Source organism: Dendropsophus ebraccatus, chromosome 1, assembly GCF_027789765.1.
Source record: "Dendropsophus ebraccatus isolate aDenEbr1 chromosome 1, aDenEbr1.pat, whole genome shotgun sequence".
NCBI lineage: Eukaryota > Metazoa > Chordata > Amphibia > Anura > Hylidae > Dendropsophus > Dendropsophus ebraccatus.
In genome coordinates this window covers 184609741-184628398 of record NC_091454.1, presented here as the reverse complement: position 1 = coordinate 184628398, position 18658 = coordinate 184609741, and the positions used below count along the sequence as shown (strand labels likewise).

Here is an 18658-nt window from a genome sequence, read left to right as displayed (position 1 = left end):
ACTTCTCCCAGAGAATGCTGACATTTCCCCATCACTAGGGTTCATAGCACCTGTATATGTTGCTTACAGACTAACCGAGCCCAGATGATCTTTCTGCCTGTCATATTGTTCTGCAAGAATAACTTGACGACAGCAGTGTTATACATTACATAGAATATAGGGAGATTTACTTTCTTCTCTTTTGGGACATTAAATCACAGCAAGAATGCTTGTTAAATTAAATGCATTTCCACTGTATATGGCCAAGTTCACACAGAATTTCATGACGAAATCTGCATAAAGATTTGGAACATATTAAAGGGGTACTCCCGGAGGTATTTTCAGTTATGGCCGGGGATGGGGTGGTTATGGATGGCGGAGGTCACTTACCTACCCTGTTTCAGTGCTGGGTCCTGGACCGCACCGCCCGGTACACCCGTCCTGCGGCCACTTCCTGGTGTGAGCTGCCGCATGAGACGTGGCGCGATCCAGGACCCGGCGCTGGAACGGGGTAGGTAAGTGACCTCCGCCGTCCATAACCACTCCATCCCCGGCCATAACTGAAAAATACCCCTGGGCCGGAGTACCCCTTTTAGGCTATGTTCAGATGCTGTATGACACTGGCCGTTCCGTGACCCGGCTGGGTCACAGAACGGCTGGTGTCTGAGAGTGCCGCTGAATTCTGATGCAGGTGCAACCGTGCGTGCTCGCATCAGAATTCCCCACTGCTCACAATGGAGCGTGCGGCCAGAGCCGCTCACTCCATAGTGTGCACTGACAGGGTTTTCTGCGGCCGCTATTCATTAACAGACTCTGTTTCTTGTTGCGCTGCTAGGGATCCCGTCTGAAGTGTATACCATGTGTATACACTCCGGCCGGGATTCCTTAAAAGGCAGCACTACGTAAGCTACGTAGCAATTACGTCCGTGATTACTACGTAGCTTACGTAGTGTAAACATAGCCTAACACAGTAAAATATGTAGCAACAATGCCTCATTGCCTTTTGTTTTGATCTGTCAGCACCTGTATTTTATGCTGTTCCTCTGTTCTTCCTTCTGGACAAATATAAAAAAAATTGACAACTGGGTTTTTAACTTTCCTGTTGTGAATAGTTCCTACATAGTTTTATGTTGTAAGGGTGCATTCACACTGAGGAATAGGCGAGGAAAGAGGAATGTTTTCTGCGTGAAATTCCTTGCCTATTTTTCTGAGAAATTGAGCAGAATTTGATCAGAATTGGGGTGAAATTTGATCTGAATGCAAGTGGAATTCAAGCAGAATTTCAAGCAGAGTCAAGCCCCTTTGACTTCTATAGGATTCCTCTTGCGGATCCGCAATGAATTTTTCCTGACAGAAATTCCACCATGTGAAAGAATGAGTGGAAAGCCCATTCATTATGGAGCATGCCACATTGTCTTGGGCATGGGTCTCATAACTGTGGCCCTCCAGCTGTTGCAAAACCACAACTCCCATCATGCCTGGATAGCTAAAGCTTTGGATTTGGCTGTGCAGGCATGATGGAAAATGTAGCATTGCAACAGCTGGAGGGTCACAGTTTGGAGACCCATAATTTAGGGGATTTATTTCCAAGAGGAGTAAGACTAGTGTCCGTCACTTTACTAGACCAAAAAAGAAAAAACAGTATGCAGCGTTTTTTGTCTGTTTATATTTTGGGCCCATAGTATGGGCCCATAGTATGGGCCCATTGAGGGGCTTTTAATGTTCTTAATTAGAGATGAGCGAACCTGGAGCATGCTCGAGTCCATCCAAACCCGAACTTTCGGCATTTGATTAGCGGTGGCTGCTGAAGTTGGATAAAGCCCTAAGCCTATGTGGAAAACATGGATATAGTCATTGGCTGTATCCATGTTTTCCAGACAACCTTATCCAAGTTCAGCAGCCCCAGCTAATCAAATGCCGAACGTTCGGGTTCGGATGGACTCGGGAATGCTTGAGGTTCGCTCATCTCTATTATTAAAGGAGTTATCCAACGCTACAAAAACATGGCCACTTTCCCCCTACTGTTGTCTCCAGTTTGGGTGGGGTTTTGAAACTCAGTTCCATTGAAGTAAATGGAGCTTATTTGCAAACCGCACCTGAACTGGAGACAACAGTAGGGGGGAAAGTGGCCATGTTTTTGTAGTGCTGGATAACCCCTTTAATATAAAGGAGCTTGGCATCTACTTCAAATCCATATGAAAGTTTAGCTGTTCGTGATCTTTGTGTGTCGGGACTTGGCATCTACAGTTTACTTACTGATGTATTGAAGAAAAAGAGCATAAAATCAAAATTCCAAACAAAATGGATGCAGTCACTTTACTGAATCCATACTCCATCTACATTTCAGGTTTTACTAATCTCTTCAGCAGTGGCCTTCACTGTCCATTAAAGAGATAAATGCATGAATCCATTTCACAGAGGAATACCATGAATTAGCGGTGCCAACGCATTTATTATAATATTCAGTCAATGTAGTCTCAATGCCCAAGCTCATGGAAACAGATTTTTTAAGTATCAAATATCAAATATTAAATATGCACACCTATAAATAGGCAGGTAGAAAGAACAGCTTATATTACACTCATTAATCCTTATAGGCAATAATTTTAGGAAAAGTCATTCAGTGAATATTTTTTACCTACATTTCATATTTCATAGGCAACATAATTTAAGACCCTAGTTGCAGTATCTGAACATTCTGGAGAATATGGTTGGGATATGCCATCACTGTATGATCCGAGATCCAGAGAGAGGCAGGAGGCCACTATACACAGTCCCATACATATAGTCCCATTAATCGGTGGGTTCAGCCAACACTTAAAGAGGTAGTTCCCCAAAAATATTTTCTCTTTCAAATCAACTGGTGCCAGAAGTGCTAAAAAAATCTCAAGTCTTCCAGTACTTATCAACTGCTATATGTCCTGCAGGAAATGTTGTTTTCTTTCCAGTCTGACACAGTGCTCTCTGCTGCCACCTCTGTCCCTGATAGGACTTGTCCAGAACAGTAGCAAATCCCCATAGAAAACCTTTCCTGCTCTGGACAGTTCTTGTCTCGGCCAGAGATATCAGCAGAGACACTGTATCAGACTGAAAAGAAAACAACATTTCCTGCAGGACATACAGCAGCTGATAAGTATGGGTAGACTTGAGGTTTTTAAATAGAAGTAAATTACAAAATCTATCTGAAACCAGTTGATTTGAAAGAAAAAGATTTTCGCTGGTCAACTCCTTTAAGAATACATAAAAATAAAAAAACATTTTCCCTTTAAGGTCTTGTTAGAGGCTCCAACACCTGGTGTATGAGGGGGTTAATGGGTCCAGTTTATGTAAGTAGCGGGCTGACGCTCAGAACATTCCAGTGCTTTATGGAAAAAATATTGATGATGGAGATGAATCTGTGGTTAGGTCATAGCCATGGCACACTGTGACATTCCGAAGGTTTATCATCCGTCCCTTTATTGGAAGGCTTTGCTCTGATTTATGGACGCTTCCCCTGATCCACATCTGTCCTAGGAGGCCTGTTCCATCTCCCTGTCTGTCCCTTGCATTGCGCAAGGTATACTATAAGTGATAAAATATCCGTGTGCACATTCTTTCCCCAACCTCACACCAGCCGGGCTGTGATTCAGTCCCATTAACTCTTCCTGCGGGCACAGATGCGGCCCTTGTAGGGAGATCTCACCCCAGCCACAGACACTTCCCGGGGTTAAATGCCTCATTATTTGTGGGTTTTCAGACCCAGGACAGCACGTTCAGAGGGGGAGCACATGGATGCTGCTAGTCTTTCCATTTACTTAGTAACTCTGTCCCATACCTGTTTACATTGACCCAATATGATCTTTCAGGTTTGCTGGAGGTATTTTCCTTTACAGCATTAAATCTTTTTATGTATGTATAAGTGTTGATGAATGCTCTGAGCTTTTAAAATGTATAGATCTAGATTTGTATGAAATTAGATTATTTATCCGGTATATGTTTTAGGCCACATATACCACAAGAGGTCAACAATATAATAGAAGCTGATTCCTGTAATAAAAAGGAGATTGCTTCACTGAGAGCATCTTATTCTAGCTATCTGCTTCCGATGGTGGGATGGTACATTCTGCCCTAAGCTAGTGCCACCATTGTGCCATACTGGTATTTTGTGTATAGTGCCATACTGATATTCTAGCTATTGTGCCATAATGGTATTCTGACTATAGTGCATACTGATATTCTAGCTATAGTGCCATACTGATATTCTGGCTGTAGTACCATACTTATATTCTGACTATAGTGCTATACTAATATTCTGGCTATAGTGCCATACTGGTATTCTGACTATAGTGCTATACTGGTATTCTAGCTATAGTGCCATACTGGTATTCTGACTATAGTGCTATACTGGTATTCTAGCTATAGTGCCATACTGGTATTCTGGCTATAGTGCCATACTGATATTCTGGCTATAGTGCCATACTCATATTCTAGCTATAAGGCCATACTGGTATTCTAGCCATAGTGCCATACTGGTATTCTGGCTATAGTACCATACTGATATTCTGGCTATAGTGCCTTACTGGTATTCTGGCTATAGTGTCATACTGGTATTCTGTCTATATTGCTATACTGATCCTCTAGCTTTAGTGCCATACTGATATTCTGTCTATAGTGCATACTGATATTCTGGCTATAGTGCCATACTGATATTCTGTCTATAGTGCCATACTGGTTTTCTAGCTATAGTGCTATACTGATACACTAGCTATAGTGCCATACTGACATTCTGTCTATAGTGCATACTGATATTCTGGCTATAGTGCTATACTGATATTCTGGCTGTAGTACCATACTGATACTCTAGCTAGAGTGCCATACTTATATTCTAGGTATAGTGCCATACTGATATTCTGGCTATATTGCCATACTGATATTCCGTCTATAGTGCCATACTGATATTCTGGCTATAGAACCATACTGATATTCTGGCTATAGTGCCATACTGATATTCTAGCTATAGTGCCATACTGGTATTCTAGCCATAGTGCCATACTGATATTCTGGCTATAGTGCCATACTGATATTCTAGCTATAGTGCCATACTGGTATTCTGGCTATAGTGCCATACTGGTATTCTGGCTAAAGTACCATACTGATATTCTGGCTATAGTGCCTTACTGGTATTCTGGCTATAGTGCCTTACTGGTATTCTGGCTATAGTGCCATACTGATATTCTGTCTATAGTGCATACTGATATTCTGGCTATAGTGCCATACTGATATTCTGGCTATAGTGCCATACTGGTATTCTGTCTATAGTGCATACTGATATTCTGGCTATAGTGCTATACTGATATTCTGGCTGTAGTACCATACTGATACTCTAGCTATAGTGCCATACTTATATTCTAGGTATAGTGCCATACTGATATTCTGGCTATATTGCGATACTGATATTTCGTCTATAGTGCCATACTGGTATTCTGGCTATAGTGCCATACTGGTATTCTAGCTATAGTGCCATACTGGTATTCTGGCTAAAGTACCATACTGATATTCTGGCTATAGTGCCTTACTGGTATTCTGGCTATAGTGCCTTACTGGTATTCTGGCTATAGTGCCATACCGGTATTCTGTCTATAGTGCTATACTGATACTCTAGCTTTAGTGCCATACTGATATTCTGTCTATAGTGCATACTGATATTCTGGCTATAGTGCCATACTGATATTCTGTCTATAGTGCATACTGATATTCTGTCTATAGTGCATACTGATATTCTGGCTGTAGTACCATACTGATACTCTAGCTATAGTGCCATACTTATATTCTAGGTATAGTGCATACTGATATTCTGGCTATAGTGCCATACTGATATTCCGTCTATAGTGCCATACTGGTATTCTGGCTATAGAACCATACTGATATTCTGGCTATAGTGCCATAGTAATATTCTAGCTATATTGCCATAGTGGTATTCTGGCTATAGTGCCATAGTAATATTCTAGCTATATTGCCATAGTGGTATTCTGGCTATAGTGCCATACTGATATTCTGTCTATATTGCCATATTAATATTCTAGCTATAGTGCCATACTGATATTCTTGCTGTAGTGGCCCTTGTGCTCCCCCATAGTAATCCCCCCTGTGCTCCCCCATGGTAATCCCCCCTGTGTTCCCCCATAGTAATCCCCCCTGTGTTCCCCCATAGTAATCCCCCCCTGTGCTCCTCCATAGTAATCCCCCTCACAGAACATCAGAAACAAAAAACAAACAAATAAACTCACCTAGTGCAGGAACCATGCAGCAGTGCGTCTCCCAGCAGCCGGCGTTCCTCTCCTCTCTTCTCTTCCGGAAGTCTGGGACGCTGCTGCTGCCGCCGCCGCTGCACGCACATCTGAGTGTGGCGCTTACCTGGGAATCCAGGACAGGTGTCCTGGATTCGCGGGATGCCCCTGCAGCTGTCGGCGCCCACTGGAGGCTCTTCTGAACATCCAGTGGGCCTGTCCGACATGATTGATGGGGTGATGCGCCCTGTGCAGTTGCACAGGTCGCACACCCCTAAGGCCGGCCCTGGTGCCACCATTGTGTCATACTGGTATTCTGGCTATAATGCCATACTGATATTCTGTCTATAGTGCCATACTGGTATTCTGGTTATAGTGCCATACTGGTATTCTGTCTATAGTGCCATACTGATATTCTGTCTATAGTGCCATACTGGTATTCTGTCTATAGTGCCATACTGATATTCTGCTTTCTGAGGAAGAATAGCAAACTGTGCCCAAAGATAGCGCTACCACACCACATATACATATTCTGACTATAGTGCTTTTATCAACTTCTTAAAGTAGCAAGGTAAATTGTGCCTGAAGACAGGGCCACCACAGTGCTGGATAGGAATTCAGGCTATAGTGTCCTTATCAAATGCCAGCCACAGTGCCAACATTAAACAGCGTTCACATTGCCCATGGCTGAGGCCAGTTTAGTGCCAGTGGAAATATATATGGTTCTAATGGATATGGAGAGTTTACTTAAAGAGTACCTGTCATAAAAAATAACTGTTGTCATGTCATCAGGGAGGTAAAAAGTAATTAATCAGGAGATATACAGTAGCTAGAAGTAATTGATCAGGAGATCAGGGAGAGAGCCTGGCAGCAGCACCATCCACTCCCCTGCCACATCACTGTAGCTAATTCCGACGGTGTTGGAATTAGTGGGCAGCCGGGGAATGGATCATGCTGATGCTGCGTTCTCTCCCCAGCTATATCTTCTGATGTGAGCAGTGAGACTTGCTGTGATCAATTACTTTTGACATGCCTGATGACAGCCTATAATTTGTGGGTGTTCTGTCTTCGTTCACACAGTATCATGTATATATTATACTATACACTTGTTTAATTAATATATGTCCAGATATTGAATTTTCAGATCTTATAGTGGGTAAGTTTTAGGGTGGGTATATATGCATTTTATGTTTTTTTCACTTTCATCCTTGTATGATTTTTAGCACTGCGTGGCACCTTGCACTTTATTTTCCATATTTCACATTCATCACTTATTCATCATTCACTTATTATTGTTTAATTGTTTCACACCACTTGATGTTTGTCTATAATATGGTTGTATGTGCGTCTGATTTTTAAGTCCTGTTTTAGTCGTATTGCGCATGCGCCGGATCCGGACCTTCTGGACATGTGATGCGGCCGCGGTCATGTGACCGGGGACGCATCTATGTTACTATGCCACTCTACCACATGACCGATTGGGTATCATGTGATATGGACCTCCGTCATCTGTTGAATGACGTGTGGTTGTCAGGTGACCGCTGGGCGGTCACGTGACCTAAGGCACTTCCGACACTATATTGGATCTCTAGGGAGAGGGTAATGGCGCCTATTAACGTGGTGAGTGTGCTACACCTGGTGTGGGGTGGGAGACTCTGCCGGGGGAATATTTGTGATTGGCTCAGGGATGATTGAGGAGGCAATGATCAGCTGCCTAGCCAAGATGTGATTGGTATCTAGACATATAAAGGAGACAGGCGACCTGATTGCCATTACCCTTGATAAAGCTTGTACGGCGAAACGCAGCGTTGGGTGAGTGGTAGTACTGGGCAGGATTATTTTACACCAAGAGGTCTGAAGTAGTATATATATTTTTTTGTGATATAACTTTTTTTGTGATACATATCCTTTTCTTTATTTTTTTTTTATGGTTTTTTGACATTGCACTTTGCTTGCACTTTGGTCTGCACTCGCAGCATTGTATATTTAGTATTATCATTTTCAAACTACACTTTTTGGTTGCATACACATTCTGTACCTCTGTGGGTCAAGTGATACACCATCATTTGTTCAGTATATAGAACATACTATATCCATGTTTTCTGCCTTGTATACCATCTGATGTATGTGGTGTATGATTTTTTGCTCCCTTTTTTAATATGTTTTTAAAAGGTATCTTCTGTATGTAACAATAAAGTTTTTTTGATAAATTTAGTATTTTGTCCAGCATCTTTTAATTGTAGGTTATATGCCTGATGACATGTCAGAAGTTATTTTTCATGAGAGTGACTCTTTACAGCGAACATTTCTGATGTAATTGCAGAATGGAAAACATCCAGTCTAGTACAGTGGTCTCCAACCTGTGGCCCACCAGCCATCGCAAAACTACAACTCTCAGTGTGGTGACCCCCGGAGGTTGTTGTAGCGGTGGAACGGCCGGTCACTTGCTAGATGGAAGTGTGACACCACTTCTATGGTGGATGGCCGAGATACAGCCGGACCTTAAGGTTTTGTCACGTGACGCCAGTGCCTGGTGGGCACACAGGTGTGATGGCACGAATTATTTTAAGGTGTAAGGCTGGTTGTACCCTTTTCCCCTGTGGTCGGTGTCCTGCCGGGTTGCTGCCGGGTCCCTTGGGATAGTGTAGTCACGGATGATGTAGTCACAGATGGTCAGAGTGGTGTAATGACCCCCCTGGAATAGTAGGACCCGCCACCCACAGAAAGGGGAGATGTCCCAAGGTTGCGGTGTATATGCTGTGCAGGTGGTAGTGAATAATCACAGACTCCGTGGATAACGTTGACTTGATTTACTATTGGCAAATGTGTAACAGGTAATACAGATGTGCTCAGATATACACTACCGTTCAAAAGTTTGGGGTCACATTGAAATGTCCTTATTTTTGAAGGAAAAGCACTGTACTTTTCAATGAAGATAACTAGTCCTACCTTTAAACAAATACACTCTATACATTGCTAATGTGGTAAATGACTATTCTAGCTGCAAATGTCTGGTTTTTGGTGCAATATCTACTGTACATAGGTGTATAGAGGCCCATTTCCAGCAACTATCACTCCAGTGTTCTAATGGCACAATATATTTGTTTATTGGCTCAGAAGGCTAATTGATGATTAGAAAACCCTTGTGCAATCATGTTCACTCATCTGAAAACAGTCTAGCTCGTTACAGAAGCTACAAAACTGACCTTCCTTTGAGCAGATTGTGTTTCTGGAGCATCACATTTGTGGGGTCAATTAAACGCTCAAAATGGCCAGAAAAAGAGAACTTTCATCTGAAATTCGACAGTCTATTCTTGTTCTTAGAAACGAAGGCTATTCCATGCGAGAAATTGCTAAGAAATTGAAGATTTCCTACAACGGTGTGTACTACTCCCTTCAGAGGACAGCACAAACAGGCTCTAACCAGAGTAGAAAAAGAAGTGGGAGGCCGTGTTGCACAACTAAGCAAGAAGATAAGCACATTAGAGTCTCTAATTTTAGAAACAGATGCCTCACAGGTCCCCAACTGGCATCTTCATTAAATAGTACCCGCAAAACACCAGTGTCAACATCTACAGTGAAGAGGCGGCTGCGGGATTTTGGGCTTCAGGGCAGAGTGGCAAAGAAAAAGCCACATCTGAGACTGGCCAATAAAAGAAAAAGATTAAGATGGGCAAAAGAACACAGACATTGGACAGAGGAAGACTGAAAAAAGTGTTGTGGATGGATGAATCCAAGTTTGAGGTGTTTGGATCACAAAGAAGAACATTTGTGAGACGCAGAACAAATGAAAAGATGCTGGAAGAATGCCTGACGCCATCTGTTAAGCATGGCGGAGGTAATGTGATGGTCTGGGGTTGCTTTGGTGCTGGTAAGGTGGGAGATTTGTACAGGGTAAAAGGGATTCTGAATAAGGAAGGCTATTACTCAATTTTGCAACGCCATGCCATACCCAGTGGACAGCGCTTGATTGGAGCCAATTTCATCCTACAACAGGACAATGACCCTAAACACACCTCCAAATTGTGCAAGAACTATTTACAGCAGAAGCAGGCAGATGGTATTCTATCATAGGTAATGGAGTGGCCAGCGCAGTCACCAGATCTGAACCCCATTGAGCTGTTGTGATAGCAGCTTGACCGTATGGTACGCCAGAAGTGCCATCCAACCAATCCAACTTGTGGGAGCTGCTTCTAGAAGCGTGGGGTGCAATTTCTCCAGCTTACCTCAACAGATTAATAGCTACAATGCCAAAGGTGTGCAATGCTGGAATTGCTGCAAAAGGAGGATTCTTTGACGAAAGCAAAGTTTGATGTAAAAACAATGTTATTTCAAATACAAATCATTATTTCTAACCTTGTCAATGTCTTGACTCTATTTTCTATTCATTTCACAACGTATGGTGGTGAATAAGTGTGACTTTTCGTGGAAAAAACTAAATTGTTTGGGAGACCCCAAACGTTTGAACGGTAGTGTACACATGACAAAGTTCCAATAAATACTCAGACATAAAAACCACCAGATCTGTGGGATAAGTGCTGAGTAGGATGTAGTAGAGTTGGTAAGGTTGTACTGAGGTAGCATAGTAGAGAGGTGGGTGCCATGAGAGTCTCAACCCAAAGTAGTAATGTGCTCTGCCGGGATGTTAGAATGTATAGAAGAATACTTGTATAAGAAGAAGAAGAAAACCTGTGCCCGTGTATTGACCTTTCTATAGTCTTCACACGAACCTTATGCCCACTAGCTTTGCCCTAACCGTACTAATGGGTGACACAGGCCCCAGACCTAGTTACCTGGGATGAGCAGAGTGCTGAGGGTTCCCTGGCTTTCCAGTGACTTTACTCCACCCGGATCAGTTCCTAGCTCTTTGGCTTTTTAGTGGATACTGTCCTGCACTGTTGTTTCTCCTAGTCCACGGCGTGGGTTGAGATGATCTGTTGGCTAATCCTCTCCTGAGGGGTTTAACACTGCATCATGCAGGGTATAGGTACTTGAAGAAAGAAGTTTGTAAGAGTGCACTGTCCTGCGTCCTACCCATGCGGGGCACTAAAACTACTCCTCTTCCTGTCTCTCGGGCAATTCCCTTGCTATCCAGTGTGTAAGGTGCGCTGTGGTTGGGTGGAAAGAGTGCAACAGAGGAGCAGAAAGGTAAGAGGTGATAGGACAGAAGAAAGTAAAGATCCTACTGGTTTGGATCTGAATAACCCTTTGAGACACTTCAGCTGTGCGGGTTTCATACTTCAATACATAATACAGCGACATCTAGTGGTCATCCTTTAATACTACTTTGGCTGCAATAAGACCACAAAAAGTACAGACTTTTGCAAAGGGTGTGAACAACAGTAACACCCCTAGTGGGACACCACATCAGCATGCCCAGACAGCTGAAGGTGGTATCCTGGGAATTGTAGTTTTGTAATGGCTAGAGAGTCACAGGATAGAGCCCAATGATGTAGTAGAATGCTTTAGTGTTACAACAAATGTGCTTATTTGGTTGTTTTCCCATGCTGTATAAAGTATGAAGTCATCAAGAACAGATATCAATGAGCAGCCTTGTTTTGGGTGGGCCTTTCTATCAGCTGTGCATGTCCACCTTCTGTATGAATCTATGTTTTTCTATCTTTCAGTAGTTACGGAATGGTGACTACAGATTTAGTATTGCATGTGGTCCATGCCATGAATCTTCACTTCACCTCTACTTATATAGGCTATAATATTATTTTACCATTGGTCTTTGAAACTAAAGCTTGCATGGAACACAATGAATTCTGCCAAATGACACATTCTCTTACAATATAAGAAAGCCAATGAACCTAGCTCTGGCCAAGCAGGAGGAAAAAGTAAGTTTTGTTGCTGTTTATAAAAACCAAATTGCGCTATATTGTCTTGCAGTCACAAACAAGATCCTTAAAAATATTATTCTTCTATCTAGAAAAGGAGAGGGAGAACTCGGCCATGTGAATGTGTGTGGGACACGAGCTTCATCCAAGAAAAGGTGAAACTTCTGGCTCTTCTTTGTTATGAATTTGCCTATGTATATGTCTAGAGCTGACTGGTGAATTTCCTATCGTCTGGCCTCATCACTCTCAGATGGATAGGAGACCTCCCTGTTCTTTCACATGGAAGAAAATGGGTAAAGGCAATTATCCCATACGAACGCTAAATCTTCTCTCATAGGAAATGCTTAAAGGGAATCGGTTAGCTGTAATTCACATTCCAAACTGCTGACACTGTTAGATAGCTGTTAGGTCAAGGAAACACATGGTACCTTTCATATATATATCTGTGCTTCTATATTGTAGAAAAATGCTTTTATTCTCCTGTGCAAAGTTTCAAAGAGGTGTTCCCAAGCTGGGCTGCTTCCTTGCTTCCCCTCTCAGCTTTGTCCAGGCTTGATTGAAATGCCTCTTTAACTCTTTGCACAGGAGAATTCTGAGATCACAGACAGATATATGAATGGTACCATGTGTCTCCTTGTCTTAACAGCATCTAACAGTGCCATCAGTTTAGAACATAACAGATCCCAGACAGATTCCCTTAAAGTCACTTCTTGAATGTTTGGGGTCAGTGGTAGCCAGTCACTACTACTTCAGTGTCACAATGTGAATTGACGTGTCAATTCTTTCAGTGGAGAGCAGAGGAGAGCTATACTTCACATTGAGACACTGAGGCAGGCGGGACTGCGAGCAGAATCCACAGTGGGGGTTCCGCTCAGAATTTCCACCTATTTTCCTCAGTGTGAACGTACCCTAAAAGTCTACAGTTCCTATGTAGACCTACTTATCTTCATGATTACAAAGTCATCATTGCAGTATGTTTCTGCAGCCATACTCCATTCCATCTGTACCCTATTTCTAAGGTACAAAAGTCAGAAGTATAGGACCGATGACATATATACAAGTTATCTAATGACCACAAACAGATCTTCTCCTTATATACAGAAACAGGACAGCTTATCCCAAGAAGTCATATGAAATGACAGCTACACTTTAAGCCAGTGCTTCTCAATGCTTCTCAATTCAATTCAATTCAATTGAATTGAGAAGCTTTGCTTTTTGCTTCTCCTCAAGACCACCCAGTAATGTTCATAAACCTTGCCCCCTTTTCCATACAGTTTGCAGGATTGTCCAATCAAAATCCAGACTGTTGGCAAATTTTTTATTTATTTTTTTTCAATCAAAACTTTTTGCCAACTTTTTGGTTTCCCCTTTTTTTTTTTTTATTTCCAACCACTTGCAGAATACAAATATGGTTGCAACAGCCTATCTACCCAACAAGGAATGGTTATTCCCAGCCGTACAGGCTTTGTGCACTGCTGTACGTGACTCATGAGCCCTAAGTATAGTGTTCTATAGTGATCTAAATTCGGTCAAGTGGAAAAGCAGGGCGTCCGAGCATTGTGGCCACAGAACTGACAGTAAAATGTGGCTGTATGAAATGGAGAAACCGGTGGTAGCTAGCAGCAGTGACATTGTGTGCTCTGGAAGTATCTAGGGTGCACTGTCTGGAGGAAAGGCGGCTATTGCGTAATACGATGCGTCCAGATGTGAAATAATTTCATAACTGACACTGAATCAGAATGACTGCAGATTCTTCTGAGCTCACCCCTCCCCAAAAACACCAAAAACCAAATAGAAGCAGGTAACCAATGTATTGCAACACACAGACTGAAATAGTAGATCCGCTTTGATTTCACTTAATAATGTGACTCATGGGTCTATTTAAGGGGCCACATGGAAAAGTTCACATTCTTTGTCTTTTATTGATGACCTTGTGATTGATATCCTCATACAGCCTGCTATTTTGCTCTTGTTCTGTCCCCTGTACCACTTACACCTCCTACCAGAGTCTGGTCCTCCCACTTCCTCAGTCTACTATGTAACTCTGAAGTTTGGGAGCCAGGGAATAGCGGAGACTGAAGTGGGAAAGTGGCAGCTTCTCCAGCTACCAGTCTGGCAGAGGAATCCCCACAGACAGAATGAGAGTTCGCAGCGTGGATCATTGGAGGGGGCTCCTCACTGCCTGGGCTCTTTTCTTCCTACCAGGTGAGCTGGACAACCATCAGGACCACTGATATCAGACATAGTAAAGGCATATATATATATATATATATATATATATATATAAAATCCTCTGATGAACTCTGGTTTACAGAAATGTATTCTATGCTGCTATTAGATATGCATGAAATGCATGAAATTTGACGTCTAAGTCAGTTCATTGAGAGTGCTTTGAGTAAGTGAGAAGACGGTACACTAGTAACCATGTGTGTACCAGATACAAGCATTGACGCAAGGGTAAAATAAAATTCTATTTGCATAGTGATCTGTGCATAAGATCCACCTGATTTTAAAGGGTAGCTATCACTTTAATAAACATCTGACATGTAGGAAGTTTTTAAAAAGGATAGTTTCCCCTTTAAGGGTTGTAACGCTATTGGGATGTCTGATATAAAATGAAGGAAAATTACACCTATGATATGTGATATATGCATGTTCTGCAGAATGGGAGTGATTGTTCACACTGAATGAATGGCATATACCAGCCTTAAGCACTCAGCCGCCGGTTATTAGCTGCCAATAGATGTACTGCTTCTGCATCTGTAGACGCTGCCAGGTTCTGCATTAGCATAAAAGATAGTGCCGCATTATGGATCACAGACGTTGTCCCTTTAATAAGGAGGAATCTTCTCTGTTTGTCTAAAGCTGGACGTTTCCAGAGAGCTAAACATCTGGCAGCAACTGGAAACAAAGTCTGCCGTCAGCCCAAAATCCCCAAGCATAGCAGAAATGTGAGGAACAGGGGGCTTGAGAGATGAAAGACAAGAATGGTGGACAGGAGTTGGATAGGGGGGCAGGGGTGCTGGGCTTGGCATCTTCTGAAGATGTTACAGAATTGGGGGGAGCTCAGGACCGAAAGGAGGCAGTGGAGGACGGGTCAGGAATCATCTCGGCTACTTTAGGAGCCACAAGTATGTCAGGAGAGTCACATCAGGCTGAGCAGTGGCGAAGGGGAGAGATTACTGTGGAGGGGATATAAATGATGGGAGGAGTGGTACCTGGAGGGGAAGATGGCGTACAGTCTACTGCTATATATACGTAAGAAACACATATTCGCTGGTGGGGAACATGGAGCTTTGTGGTTATGAAGTAATAGAGGTGCTAATGATAGAAGCAGAAGTGATATGTAGAGAACTATGCAGAACATAGGCTTTACCAGTGGAAAGGTCCCACAGATTACATGTTACCTCTGTGATACTGATGTCCCCCCCAGTTTTTAAAAAGTTTGTCCAGGTATAGAAAATTGTCTAGTTTTTTTCTCTAGAAGTTCCTTACAATGCGATACGTCTGGTATTACAGTTTATTATTATTGATTTGAATGGGAATAAGCTGCAGTTCAAGGCACATGCCATGGACAGATGTGGTGTTATTGTTGGAGAACGGCAGGAATATTTTCTCATTGTGGAGAAATTCTTAAGTTATAAGGGTATAAGATAACAGAGGGTATATTTGTACTAAAGGCCCTCATATATACAAGTAAGACGTCAGCTGTGCCTTCTGATTTTTGACAACTATCTTTCATGGGTGTAAACCCCAACTTGTATGACTTTGGGCCAAACTTAGGAGCAGAATCTAAGTGCTCTCTAGGTTTTCATCCTCTAACCCAATCCAAAATGTGGGGGCTGCTAAAGGTACCAAGTTGTTTCTCCAAGACCAGAAGATACCAGTGTGAGGCGCCAATGGTCAGACAAGGCAAGTTGGGCACAATATTACCCGGAGTGAAAAAAGCAACCTTAAATAGGAAGTACTGGGCAAGTATAGGTGGGGGACGGATAAGATGTGCAAGTCCTGGCCCTTAAACTAGTTTGGGAAGCATGCCCATGCCCCCTACAGGCTACAGTAAGAAGTGCAAGCGAACAAGTAGTATGGCAGGAGGACACAGACAGGGGGCCAGAGAAGCTGAAAGACAGTATGTCGGTGGGAGCCAACCACCTGCGTTATACATCTAATGTCCATTAGGGAGCCTACTGAGTTGCTACCAATGCCAGACCGACCAATAATAACAAGTAACAATGACAGAGACAGCTTGGTGGTGCTTAGTTTTCCGGCAATGCTAATTTTCAGTGTATGACTAGAAAGTAATGCCAAATCAGATTAAAGTATCCACCCTCTAGGGTTTCACCTTCCTAGAAATCCATCACGGCCATCGCTAGATTCTCTGAAGTTTCTGGATACTTTCTAAGGTTGATTTTGAACATTTTGTACAGTATAAAGTGTAACATGCTCTAATGGATTCAATTATCGTTATCCACATGATGGATGTCTGTTGTCCCCTAAGCGAATGGAGCTGTGGCTTTAGCGCACAGTAGTTATAAAGCAGTAACCATTGAGTAATGGCAAGGTTGTAAGCTCGAGCCTTGCCTTGAGGATTCTTCTTACTAGATATCTGGTCAATGTTTCCAAATGTAAAATAATGCACTTCGAGAGCAGGAATCCTCAATCCGAGTATCATATGGCAGTTCTGTGTCCACAAAGACTTCAGAAGAGAAGGATTTAGGGGTAGTGATTTCTGACGGGCTTAAAATGAGTCACCAGTGCAGCTAGGCAATGGGGAAAGCAAACTGTATGCTGGGCTGTATAGCTAAAGGTTTACCCAGTAGGAAGAGGGAGATTGTGATCCCACTGTATAGAGCCACATCTGGAATACTGTGTCCAGTTCTGGAGACCTCACCTAAAAAAGGACATTGATAAAATAGAACAGGTCCAAAGACGGGCTACAAAAATGGTGGAGGGTGTGAGGCATAAACCATATCAGGAAAGACTTAAGGATTTGAATCAGTATAATCTGGAGAAAAGAAGGGAAAGGGGGGACATGTTTGAAACCTTTACATATGTTAAAGACTAAATAAGGTTCAGGAGAGAAGTGTTTTTAATAAAAATGAACAAGGGGACACAATCTGAGATTAGTTGGGGGGAAGGTCAGAAAAAACTTATGAAAATATTATGTTACTGAAAGAGTAGTAGATGCCTGGAACACACTTCCAGCAGATGTGGTTGGTAAATCTAGAATAATTCATTTTAACCTGCCTTGGATAAACATATATCTATCCTAAGATAATAAGAAGTGCAAGGGAACAAGCAGTATGGCAGCAGGACCAGACAGGGAGCCAGAGAAGCTGAATGATAGTAAGCCGGTGAAAGCCAACCACTTGCATTATACATCCAATGTCCATTAGGGAGCTAATAGGGCAGACTAGATGGACCAAGTGGTCTTTTGCTATGTTTCTATGCTGTGCATGGGGATAACTTTCTTAAAATAAAGAATGCTACATGCTGCACTAAATATTTAGATTGTAAGGGAACAACCTGATCATTTGGCAAGTTCGCTCATCACTAATAATAGACAATGTTGTGGTATGATGACCCAGCTCCCAATGGAGCTACTCACTAGACCCTGTGCTGGTAGATGAAAGAGCTTATTGTGTTCAGAGGTTAAGAGGTGCACGTCTCTTAGTAAAGTCGGTGGAACCTGCGCCTGTTGCAGGGCTCGCGCAGAAATCTACTCCTGCTCCAGAACAGATTTCTGCATGGTTTACGCCTGTTTGCAGTCAGAAACCATGATAAATTAGTCGCGGAAGGAGGCCACACCTTCTCCCACCTTGTCACACTCCCAACAAACGAATATGCCATGGATAAGGCAGAAATCTGCACCTTTTGCGCGGCGCACAGAAGGTATGCATAATGATATATATGCCCCTTTGATTTTATCTGATTTGGTGGAATGCCAAATGCATATTTCCTAAAGGTTATGTGTTATGGTAGATTGCAGTGATAGTTTGCTTCTGTATGTGTACCTGAATATTGAGATACTATGCAACTAAAAATGGTTGAGAAATAAACTCTTCACAAACTCTTCCTCAGTAATGCTGCAAGCTGGTGATGGATCACACTCTCAGTTGTAGTTAGAGGCTCAGTGTGAACACCGCTTAGGAGAAAGCTGTAGACTGTAAAGTTGTGTAACCTATAGTAAAACAGGTGCTACTACTTATCTGTTTAGAGGAATAGCTCATTTTCAGACACATGCAGGCAGATTTAAGACTCTCTATAGTATTTTAAGTCAATTGTAAGGCGCTTATGACAGTCTGGACTGCACTACAGGTGGAAGCGGGTGTCATGGTTAATACAAAAATAATGGGGAAGGGGTTATCAATGTGTAGAGCCCTATTACACCAACAGAAAACCTGACAGGTTTTTTTGAAGCCAAAGCCAGGAATGGATTTGAAAATAGAAGAAATCTCAGTCTTTCCTTTATTACCTGTTCTCTGTTTCTGGGTTTGGCTCAAAGAAATCTGTTAATCTACTGGTGTAATAGGGCCCTAAGCAAAGTACCCCAGACAGGAGAACCACAGTCAG

At 42.5% G+C, this 18658-nt stretch overlaps 1 protein-coding gene across 6 annotated transcripts in view; it reads left to right on the top strand.

Annotated features, from left to right (window-relative positions):
• Nucleotides 1-11999: 11999 nt before the first annotated feature.
• ITGA11 (integrin subunit alpha 11) overlaps nucleotides 12000-18658 on the top strand; it is an 86130-nt gene continuing 79471 nt past the window's right edge. Inside the window, exons 1-2 of one of the 6 annotated variants that reach the window (XM_069986119.1) lie at nucleotides 12000-12085; nucleotides 12178-12240. In XM_069986119.1, the coding sequence (XP_069842220.1) occupies nucleotides 12053-12085; nucleotides 12178-12240 (96 nt within the window). In that variant the 5' untranslated portion in view covers nucleotides 12000-12052. Of the gene's footprint in view, nucleotides 12086-12177; nucleotides 12241-14149; nucleotides 14291-15274; nucleotides 15344-18658 lie in introns of those variants that run through there. The other 5 variants (XM_069986099.1, XM_069986092.1, XM_069986127.1 and 2 more) reach the window with 5 other exon arrangements.